General features: G+C 38.1%; 1 protein-coding gene across 1 annotated transcript; it reads right to left on the bottom strand.

The window, feature by feature from the left end:
• Positions 1 to 37: 37 nt before the first annotated feature.
• Positions 38 to 9,988, bottom strand: fam133b (family with sequence similarity 133 member B). The gene is made up of 11 exons (XM_060897058.1): positions 9,856 to 9,988; positions 6,034 to 6,131; positions 5,554 to 5,632; positions 5,327 to 5,455; positions 5,192 to 5,224; positions 4,953 to 5,027; positions 4,743 to 4,832; positions 3,862 to 3,915; positions 3,744 to 3,785; positions 3,581 to 3,631; positions 38 to 2,487 (listed from the first exon to the last, which is right to left on the bottom strand). The coding sequence occupies exons 1-11, from the start codon at positions 9,877 to 9,879 to the stop codon at positions 2,407 to 2,409; spliced, it is 756 nt and encodes a 251-aa protein (XP_060753041.1). The 5' UTR covers positions 9,880 to 9,988; the 3' UTR covers positions 38 to 2,406.
• Between the last annotated feature and the right edge of the window lie 1,867 nt (positions 9,989 to 11,855).

The following is an 11,855-nucleotide window of genomic DNA, read 5'->3' as shown; positions in this document are numbered from 1 at the left end:
AATAACACATTTATAATTTGCATGAGTGCAAAAAAAATAAACTGCAAACTGGTTTTATTTAATGGTATCATGGAAGCAGATCAGATACTTATTCTTATTAAATAGACTCACTATTTATTAAATGGATGTTAAAATTTCAGAGTAGTACACAAACCTTTTTAAAGACAAAATAAGCCTGTGACCTTTTGATTTTTTGGAAAACTCTGAAACTTTTCAGAGTCAATTGCTATACCTGTTACTGCATCTTTACTACACCAAGCCTGATTCAGTTTACTCAGTAGATACTTCTTCAAGTGTCGACCAGTTGCTACATGCAGTTCTCCTTATGACCACAAGAGGTCACAAAATACTTGTTAAACTTTAGCTGCCTCCTTGGATAAAGGTTAATACAGGTTCCTAACCCTTGCCCTGTATTGCCCTCTGTTCTGCACATAGTGATACATAGATGGTATTTTCCCAGTTAATACACCAGTTCCATTTTAGGAAGACTGTGTAATTAGTTGTTCAGTTGAAACAGGTGCAGGACAGCAGGAAGCCAGGACAAGATGGGGAGGCCTTGAGGGAGGACGTTGCTGTTGATTAGATAAGCATTTGTGAGAAGTGAATACATAATTTGTCTTCCCTGTGTGTGACCAGTTTCCATACTTGATTAACCCTTAAATGTTTGTCCTCTCCTGGATATTCTGCTGTGAACATGTCTTGCCCCTGATAATCCTGTTAATTCTCTGTCTGTAAAGTTTTGTTAATTATATATTATGGGCTTCTGAACACAGAACAATCACACCAATACCATGGCCAAAATTTTACCAAATCAACATCAACTTAAAATATGAGAAGTAAAATTTTGTATATTAAAGACAGCAAAAAAAGCCCCAAATGTTTCTCAAATTAATATTTCTGTCCTTCAGCTGCATCCTGTTCTACATCACACAGCAGAACATAAAACTATACACGTTTGTACAAATGTAAGAAGGATAAGATAAATAATCACAAAAACATTTTATCATAAGACTTATTTTTACCAATAATTCTGGAGCTGACTATATATGAGATGACAAATTAATGAGATTAAAAGGAATTTAATCCATTTTATAGTAACCCAGTAAAATAACAAATAAAAGTGCAGGGGTATTTTCTGTTGTTTTTTTTTGTTTTTTTTGTGAGTAAATCAGAATAATCAGTAAATAAGTTCATTCATTTGAAGCATGACTCAAAGATAAAACTCACTGCTTAGAACATTAACAGTATCACAACTTCTTTTCTTAATATATACTGATACTGTAAGACAGATTCAAGTCTGTCTGTTCATAGCTGCTCCTTAAAGGCGCAGTCTTAAATTTTGATACCTGAGAATAATTCTAGACTTTCAGTGCTTCTTTAAAAAAAGTCACAATATTACCAGTCTTTTGTGATTTTTTTTGGTTCAGGCTGCTGTTTATATCTCAAGTTTCACTGCTTAGCATCATGTCACAAAGTGTAGTTTCATTGCAAGAGCAAGTCACCTTCCAAGTAGTAATGTACAAAGTAGGGCTGGGCGATAAAACGATAACGATATGTATCGCGATAGATACGTGTTCGATATCAATTAAAAATGTGGAATTTTTCGATAAATCGATAAAACGTTCGATATTTTTTATTCTTCGTCGGAAGAAAAGAGAGGTTGCGAAGCAAGTTTGGTTGCATTAACTTAGGCACTCTCTCTCTGGTAACCTAGCAACGTAGGGAGCCAATCATGTAACAGTATCATGTTTGGTTGCGCCATATCGTTGTCTCGTGCTGGTCTGCTGGATTCCTCTTCAGTAACCGGCGACTGATAAGCAGAAAATGAGCCACAGCAAGAGAGGAAATTGTAAATAAAAGAGGAAACGTCAGCTCGCCAGTATGGCAGTTTTTTGGATATTATAAGTTTAAAATAAAAATGTTTAAATGTAATATATTTTTCTCCTAGTCCTTATTTTAAATGGGTCATAGAAAAATATCAATACTTATCGATATCGACCGATATGAAACACTGATATCGTGATACAGTTTGCAGCCATATCACCCAGCCCTAGTACAAAGTGTTCCTTTAAAATCTTCACGAGCAACAAAACAGTTATCTAATGTTATAACAGCTCTTTATTGGGGACACAAACTTCTGCTTAAAAAAAACTCAAGCAAAAATTAAAAAAAAAAAAAAAGTGTATTCAAGCTCACAACCCCTCTTGGTCTCCTAACACAAAACAAATCCATCCATCCATCCATCCACACATACAATCAACACCCTGCTTAAGCAGGAAGACACACTGCTACAGTCGAGCAGCTTTCACAGTCCCACTGGCAGACATCAGTCAGGTTTTCCAGCGACAGGGGAAGGGCTCCAATCATGTTCAGTTCAGTCAGGATGCCACACTCCTGAACTCTTGTCTAGTCCGATCCTGAGCTCTTCTTCTTTTTCTTCTTGCTGTGTTTTTTATGCTTCCGCTTCTTCTTTTTCTTTGATTTGTCCTGCAAACGTAAAAATACACAGAATGAAGGAGCTTGCATTCATCCTTGCCAAGAAGCAAAATCACAATCAATCCTGCTGTTTCCCTGCAAACACATCTAGTGTCCTCAAGTCAACTGAGAATTTTCTTTATTTGTCTAAAATGCTTTATGTTAAGGTTAACAAACCAATTAATACAATTAATTAATTGTTTAATTAATACAAGCGTCTTCATAAAATATGAGCAAACAAATAATTAAAGCATTTTCCTAAATGCTGACAACTTACTGATGCAAACACTCAAACAACTCATTCATTCAATTCCATTTTATTTTTAAAGCACATTTAACAATGAATAGACACAAAGAAGCAGTAAAGAAACAGAATTCAGAATATACATTTTAAATTTATCCACTGATCCTTAATGAGCAAGCCAGAGGTGACAGTGGTAAGGGGAAAACTCCCTGAGACATCGTGAAGAAGAAATCTTTGTTTCATATTAGTCACTGTGTGTTTAAATTTACTAACTGATGGTACGAAAATTTGTTACTGTGGTGATTATTTGGTTTATTATTAAAATGGGCAATTAAAATAAATATTAGTCAGTTCGGGTGTATTACTTATGGTGTATTTCATGGTTTCTTCTTGCAAACTAACGTGTTTTAGCAATCTGTCAATTTTTGTAATTTTACCTTATAAAGGTAAAACATAATAAACATCTAAATGTTCATGAGTTTATTCTGTTAAGTAACAGGGTTTCATTTTCTGTTCATTTTTAACCTTGTGTATTCTGTAGTAGCCGTTACTACAGAAATGAGAACGTACAAGATGGACATTACTGTCAGAGCTGCTGTTATGGACAATTAACCAACATCATTATTGAGTTTAAGGTGTTTAAGAGCACAGATGCATGTCAGTTAAGGAAACCTCTTAATGTTAATAAGTTCATCTCAGTAATAGATTGTGGCTTGAAATGAAAATGAGGTGAACTAGACGTGTTTTCTGTGAGTTCATATATAGACACTGGGCAGTTAGTGTTTCCCTCAAGTGGTCAGTAACCCTCTCTTGGGTGTAGAAAAAAAATTCGATCTAGATAAAGAACAAAAAAAAACTTACTGTGCTTTTCTCCTTCTCTTCACTACTCCGCTTTTTCTTTCTGGACTCACCCTGTTCACACAGGAGACATTCAGTCAGTCAGTGTTTAAGATATAATCGGATCGTATACCACATCTAAGTACCAGACACGGCAAAACTGAGGTGATTTGTGGAAGGAACTCACATCATCGTCTAATTCAGACTCGTCCTTTTTGCCCTTTTCCTCCTGTGAAAAGAAACCACTGTCTTAGTATGCTGGAAATCGTACAGACTGAATAAACAGGAAAATATATTTTTATCACCTTATCTTTCTCTCCCTCCTCCCTGAGTTTTTTCTTTTTCTTCTTGGACGATTCCTGAAATGAATTAAATGCTAAATTAATGGCAGGTCAGAACCTAAGCAAATTTGCTATATTTATACAAGTCAGTGACTATATTTTCACCCTTATCAGAAAATCTCATTTCTTTTCCTCATAAGCCAGTGTGTTACCCTAAAGTTTATTATGCTATGATAGCAAGTGTTTGAGAGGGTATTTTTTGCCATTGTAAGATTTTTTTATCTTTTCTATTACTGCAAACAATTTTTTTTTTTTTAATTTAATACAAATTTATTTTATTTAGAATGCCCGGTTTTACATTTTGTCCATTTAAAGATGTGTTTAATTTGGTTTAACACTCCTTTGTCACTCTTTTATTTTTTTCCTTCTTGCAGTTTCTGTTTCTTCAACACAGTCTAATGTTATGTTGCATGAGTGGTTCAGATTGTAAATGAGGCTCTGTGACTTCCCATCATGTTCCAGAGAAGTCACAGAGCCCCATTTACCACTCATGCAACATAACATTAGACTGTGTTGAAAAAAAAGTTTTACCTCTAACTGTTACAAAGCACTGACACTGGAGCCTCCTTCTAAAGACATGATGAGACATGAGAGCCTTCATCATATCAAAACGCCTTGCAGCTGATCTGTTATCCAGGCCATGTTGTTTTATCACCTCCTGACCAATCAGATTATAGAATTCAACAGGGCATACTATAATAAGGTTTTTAATCACCAACTTTGATTTAAATGGCCTTACATATTATAATAAAACTTGACGAGTGTTGAGTAGTAACTCAGTCTTTAATGGGTTTCCTCCCCTCCCGAGAGACAGCAAATTCTCTTCTGCAATAAATCAATGTTACCTTGCTGTCTGTTTCTGACTCTGCATCAGATTCGTCCGTCGCTTTCCGTGCCGAGGATCGCTTTCTTTTCCGTTTCTTCCTCGTGCTTTTCTTTTCATGCAAACGTTAGTAATTAGAAAAAACAAAAACCAGGAGAAAAACAGAAGTAAGCCCCTTGCAACTTATGGCTGTGTAGATGACCTAAGAGCAAAGTGCTAAAACCTGCCGTACCTCATCTTCGGACTCGGATGACGAGCTGCTGGAGGAATCAGAACTCGATGAGGAGGAGGAAGAAGACGAAGAATGCTTGACCACACACAAAAGCAGAGCTCATTAGATATCAAGAATAACTGAAGGAAATGTGGAGGAATGTGTACCAAAAAAAAATCTCTTTCAGTGTCCTGAATTATATGCAAGTCAAACCTTGGGACACAATGGAGGAAATGTGAAAGTTAGAAAGCTTTTCTCACCCTACTGGATTTTTTCTTTTCCTTTTTCTTTTTCTGTAAAAGACAATTAGCATCATTATACAATATTAATACATCTATTGTTATACACTATTTATTCCTAGCACTAAGGCTTATTGGATCTTAATAAGAGCTTACCTCTTTCTTGTCTTTATCCTTTTCTTTCTCTTTCTTTTCCTTCTCCTTGTCTTTTTCTTTTTCTTTCTTCTCAGGATTTCTTTCTCCCAGGATTTTCTCTCTGTTTTTCTCCAGTTCCTTCCTCCATCTCTGGAAAGTCATTACAAGTTTTAAACCTGAGACGTTAAGTTAAGGAAGCAGTGTTAACCACCAGCAGAAGACAGAATGTAAGTGTTCATCTTCTGTACCTCGTTCATTTTATCCTCAAAGTCAGCCAAAGCTCTAGAGCCTTTCTTCTTCTTCTCCAGCTGCTCCTTTACCTCCTCCCTACAACAGGATGACAGAATATCAGCATCAAAGTAAAAAACATGTTTAATTAGTCCTTAAAAAGCCTTTTTTTCATCCAAAGCATCTATTAAGCTGATATAAATATCATATATGACAAAAATGACAAGTCAAGTGAAAAGGAAAGGGTTTAAGCTGATTTCAATTGTATATAACAAGTTAAGTTACAAGACAAAAAGCCGTATTTAAAGTATGATAGCAGTTCCAAATAATAATAATAATAATAATAATAATAATAATAATAATAATTTACACTTAAAAACAGTCAATTGTGATCCAGTATCCTCCATTCAGCTGGATTCAGACCAATCACACCAAGCTAATACTGGTCAGTAATTAAATAATTACTTATGACAGCTCTTTTACAATTTAATGCCTCATACCATGTTGGTCGAGGTCTGCTGAGATAATCCTGTATGGTGGGGCCGTTGAGAGGCGCAGGTCCTCTAGCTCTAGCAGCAGCTATGGGGTTCATGTACGGCTGTTAGGAAGCACAAACACATTAATGGCAGACAAAGGATTTTAAAACAATAATTATGTTATGCTTGCATCAGCAATCTGGGCTCGTGCAGAAAATGCTGTTGCAAAAACAAAGTGAGCTTTAGTTAATATGATTTTTTGGATGGATGGATGGATGGATGGATGGATGGATGGATGGATATTGCATAGTACAGCGACAAAATGCAGTATGGCATCTACCAGAAGTGCAAAGAGTAGCAATTGTGCAAATAGACAAGTGCAGATAAATATGTAGCACATGTTTACAGCATGTAATATATAAGTATATGTAAACATATGTACAGCATGTAATATATCTGTGAACATATTTACACTGAATATAAAGGCTATAGCAGTGCAGAGATGTGTGGACATTGTTGAAAAGTACAAGTAAATGGTTTTTAAGGCTTATGGCATTAACAAAATTTGTGCAAAAAATTTAAAAAATGTGCAGACACTGTTGTAGAGGAACAACAAGTAGAAGGTTATAAGGTCCTCCTGTTGGTGGCTTTTAGATAAGTTTCACAGCAGTAGTAACAATCTAAAATTCGAAACAGAAATGAAAAACTTGGTCACTGACACGAGTTTATCACCAGCTGTCTGTAACAGGCATTTGATTAGTCTCCCTGTGATTATGTCATATTATACAGTCATATGCAAAAGTTTAGGAACCCCTGACATTTTGATCTATCAAATAACTGAAGGACACAGTAATATTTCAGTAGTGAAATGAGGTTTATTGGATTAACAGAAAATGCGCAATATGCATCAAAATGAAATAGGACAGGTGCATAAATTTGGGCACCCCAACAGTAAAATCACATCAATATTTAGTAGAGCTTCCTTTAGCAGAAATAACAGCCTCTAGATGATTCCTATAGACTTTAATGAGTGTCTGAATTCTGGATGAATGTATTTTGGACCATTCCTCCTTACATAACATCTCCAGTTCAGATGGTTGCCAAACATGGACAGCCCACTTCAAATCACCCCACAGATGTTCAATGATATTCAGGTCTGGGGACTGGGATGGCTATTCCAGAACATTGTACTTGTTCCTCTGCATAAATGCCCGAGTAGATTTTGAGCAGCGTTTTGGGTCGTTGTCTTGTTAAAATATCCAGCCCCGGGGTAACTTCAACTTTGTGACTGATTCCTCAACATTATTCTCAAGAATCTGCTGATATTGAGTGGAATCCATGCGACCCTCAACTTTAACCAGATTCCCAGTACCGGCACCGGCCACACAGCCCCACAGCATGATGGAACCTCCACCAAATTTTACTGTGGGTAGCAAGTGTTTTTCTTGGAATGCTGTGTTCTTTTGCCGCCAAGCATAACGCCCCTTGTTATGACCAAATAACTCAATCTTTGATTCATCACTCCACAGCACCTTATTCCAAAATGAAGCTGGCTTGTCCAAATGTGTGTTTGCATACCTCAAGCGACTCCGTTTGTGGCGTGTGTGCAGAAAAGGCTTCTTTCACATCACTCTCCCGTACAGCTTCACCTTGTGCAAAGTGTGCTGAATTGTTGAACGATGCCCAGTGACACCATCTGCAGCAAGTGAATGTTGTAGGTCTTTGGAGGTGGTCTGGGGACTGTTTTTGACTGTTCTCACAATCCTTCCCCTTTGCCTCTCCAATATTTTACGTGGCCTGCCACTTCTGGCCTTAACAAGAACTGTGCCTGTGGTCTTCCATTTCCTCACTATGTTCATCACAGTGGACACAGACAGCTTATATCTCTGCGATAACTTTGTAGCCTTCCCCTAAACCACAATGCTGAACAATCTTTGAATTATATGTCATTCTGTTACACTGTGGAGCTTCTGTCACTATAACAAATTCCTTGCATGTGAAAACATGCCTGGCAATAAAGCTCTTTCTGATTCTGTTTTCAGGTCATTTGAGAGTTGTTTTGAGGCCTTGCATGTTCTCCCCGTGCCTCGGGGGTTTCCTCCGGGTACTCCGGTTTCCTCCCCCGGTCCAAAAACACATACATGGTAGGTTGATTGGCATCTCTGGAAAATTGTCCGTAGCGTGTGAGTGTGTGAGTGAATGAGAGTGTGTGTGTGCCCTGCGATGGGTTGGCACTCCATCCAGGGTGTATCCTGCCTTGATGCCCGATGACCCCGTGACCCGAGGTACTTCGGATAAGTGGTAGAAAATGAATGAATGGATGTTGCCACTCTTCAGAGGAGAGTCAAAGAGAAGAACAACTTGCAATTGGCCACTTTAAATACCTTTTCTCATGATTGGATGCTCCTGTCTATGAAGTTCAAGGCTTAATGAGCCACCAAACCAACTGTGTGTTCCAATTAATCAGTGCTAAGTAGTTACATGTATTCAAATCAACAATATGGCAAGGGTGCACAAATCTATGCACCTGTCTAATTTCGTTTTGATGCATATTGCACATTTTCTGTTAATCCAATAAACCTCATTTCACTACTGAAATATTACTTTATCCTTCAGTTATTTGATGGATCAAAATGAAATTGCTGATCCAAACACCCAAATATTTATAAATGAAAATCATGGAAATTGCCAGGGGTTCCTAAACTTTTGCATATGACTGTACATTGTAAAACAGCTGAGCTTGACTCAAACCAATTAAAAGAAGATTTCTGTCTTCAAAAGGCAAATTTGGGCAGTGTAATCCCATCCAATTTTCAAAAACTTTATAAAACTGCATATGCTTATCACACACAAATGTGGACCAGTGTGTCTGTGCAGCCTGGAGAAACACTGCTATTTTCCTGTTTATGGAACTCGCACTTAATAAAAAATGCATATCAATACAGATCCTGGGTTTCTGTCTGTCTGAGTTTAGATTATCTCTACACTAAACCGCCTTTGGAGATGAACGTGTGCTCTGGTGTCCCATCGAACCTGGATTTCTGCCTCCTACCCAGTGTTCCTGCTGAGGAGTTACAGCTTAGTCACTTTTTAGTTTTATTTACACATCATCATCATTTCAGCATCATCAACCACATCAAATATTAAGTGTATTATTGTACTGCACATGGAATACATACTGAATTGAACGCATTCTGGAAACAACTGAAGTGAATTGAAGTTGCTAAAGTTCGGAATTGTGTTTGAATGTTGAGGTGAAAGCAAAAAATAACTAGAACACTAACTAGATGCTGTCAGTTTCACAGCATGCAGGAGACTGGGACGTGAATTAGACACCAGCTAAACGTACAGCCATCTGTACTAATAAAGCCAGTCTAGCAAAATGCAAAGTATTTAAACATTTAGTAATAAATAAAACGAAAGCAAACTGGCATAAATAAATATACGAAAGCAAACTGGCACTTGTGCAGCTACAGGACAGAATGTAAACCGTTACTCTATTAGACCTACAGGCTAATTATTCCCCACATTAGCCAGCTAGCTAGCTCAGACTTAGTAGCTTAGTGGCTAATTCGTGCTATTAAACGCATGGGATTTACACAACAATCTTCAAAACGCTTCGAAATTCTCCCAGACTTTACAAATACTATAAAATATAACGCACTTAGAGTACAAATGGACTAAAATAATTAAAAAAGAACCCTAACAACAGCTAGGCTAAGCTAGTTAGGCTAAGCTAGCTAGGCCTCGCGCAAGCCTTAGCTCTGAACTGGACTGATTGTTGACATTTTAATAGTTTTAAAACACAATTTTACACAAAAATAACTATATTCTGATGCAACTTACCACCCTGTTGTCCCGCTTTCCCATGTTTTAACGCGAGATTTAACGCGCAAACAGAAAGCTACACTCTTTGTTTACATGCCTGCTGCAGCTGCATCGCGTTTGAGAAAATGAAAACCTCCGCCACCTAGCGGTCGCTTTAAGTATTACAGTATATTCCAATACATTATAATACAGCAGAGTATATTACAGACATGTATTATTACATTGCATTAGAGTGCATTATAATGCATTACATAGTAATTTACACTGTTTATGTACAGCTCTGAGTAGAGCTACATCCTCTTTCTGCAGGGGAATATGCTTTAAATGTGCAAACTAAAACCTAAATGTGTGTGTGTGTGTTTACGTCCAGTGTTCCTAGGATAGCTTCAAATCCAGACACTGATCAGGATTTAAAAAAATCCAGGACATGGGAAAAAAGATTTTTTTTTGTTTTGTTTTGTTGTTAATGGTCCTTTGTCTTGAGCAAATTTGCACAGAAATTTCACTCTCATTTTATGATATTATAGTACAGCATATTGCAGTACATTACACAGCAGTATTAAAATAGTAATTATATATACATATAAAATGTATAGAAAATATTACAGTGCTTTGCATAACAGGACATAACATTTTATTATACAACATAACTAATTACAGTTTATCATAGTAAGGTCTGGTATATTACAGTATATATCCACCAGGGGGCGTAGAGGAGCACACCGCTAAGAATGATTCAGAATCAGAATCAGAATAATTGAATGTGCAAATTCATTCATTCATTCATTTTCTACCGCTTATCCGAACTTCTCGGGTCACGGGGAGCCTGTGCTTATCTCAGGCGTCATCGGGCATCAAGGCAGGATACACCCTGGACGGAGTTGAATGTGCAAATTGAAATGTGCAAATTGAAATATAAAAAGTAATTATGTGTTTTAATTAAATAATTTAAGTTCCGTGTATGTCAAGTGTTCATCAGCTGGATTGCCTGAGGGAATAAACTGTTCCTATGTCTGGTCGTAGGGCTCTGTAGCATCAACCAGATGGCAACAGTTCAAAGAGTGAGTGTGCTGGATGTGAGGGGTCCAGAGTGATTGTCTTTGCCCTTTTGCTCACTCGGGAGAAGTACAGATCTTGGAGAGTGGGGAGAGTTGTGCCAACGGTTTGCTCAGCAGTCCGGACTACCCTCTGTAGTCTCCTGAGTTCAGATTTGTTAGCTGAGCTGAACCAAACAGTCACTGAAATGCAGAGGATGGATTCGATGATGGCAGTGTAGAACTGTTTCAGCAGATCCTGAGGCAGGTTGAACTTCCTCACCTGGCGAAGGAAGTACAACCTCTGCTGGGCCTTTTTCACAATGGAGTCTATGTCCCACGAATGTCCCACTTCAGGTACTGGGAGATTGTGGTTCCCAGGAATCTGAATGACTCCACTGCTGTCACAATGCTGTCCATGATGGTGAGTAGGGGGAGAGCAGGGGGATTCTCCTGAAGTCCACGATCATCTCTACTGTCTTGAGCGTGTTCAGCTCCAGGTTGTTAAAACTGCACCAGACATCCAGCCGTTCAACCTCCAGTATGTAAGCAGACTCGTCACCGTCCTGGATGAGGCCGATCAGTGTGGTGTCGTCTGCAAACTTCAGGAGCTTGACAGAGGGGTCATTAGAGGTGCAGTCATTCGTGTACAGGGAGAAGAGCAGTGGGGAGAGGACACAACCCTAGGGGGTGTCAGTGCTGATGGAGCGGGTGCTGGATTTGAGTTTTCCCAGTTGCACTAGCTGCTGCCTCTCTGTCAGAAAGCTGGTGATACACTGACAGACAGAGGAGGGCATGGAGAGCTGGGTTAATTTGGGCTGGAGGAGTGATGGGATGATGGTGTTAAAGGCAGAGTTGAAGTCCGCAAACTGAGATCCTCACATGAGTCCCTGGTCTGTCCAGATGCTGCAGAACATAATGCAGTCCCATTAAATCAGTGAATTTATTATGCGTATAGTTGTATAGCAGTTACTACAGCAATCA

The sequence above is a fragment of the Tachysurus vachellii genome, chromosome 21, assembly GCF_030014155.1.
Source record: "Tachysurus vachellii isolate PV-2020 chromosome 21, HZAU_Pvac_v1, whole genome shotgun sequence".
In the NCBI taxonomy this organism is placed as follows: domain Eukaryota; kingdom Metazoa; phylum Chordata; class Actinopteri; order Siluriformes; family Bagridae; genus Tachysurus; species Tachysurus vachellii.
Note: the sequence above shows the minus strand (reverse complement) of the source record. Positions and strands in the feature narration are given on the sequence as shown.

Coding starts and splice junctions, on each gene's coding strand:
- fam133b (XM_060897058.1), bottom strand. CDS start 9,879: ATGGGAAAGCGGGACAACAGGGTG. Junction 6,132..9,855: donor GAAAGCGGGACAACAGGGTG/GTAAGTTGCATC, acceptor GCTTCCTAACAG/CCGTACATGAACCCCATAGC. Junction 3,632..3,743: donor AGTCTGAATTAGACGATGAT/GTGAGTTCCTTC, acceptor CTGTGTGAACAG/GGTGAGTCCAGAAAGAAAAA.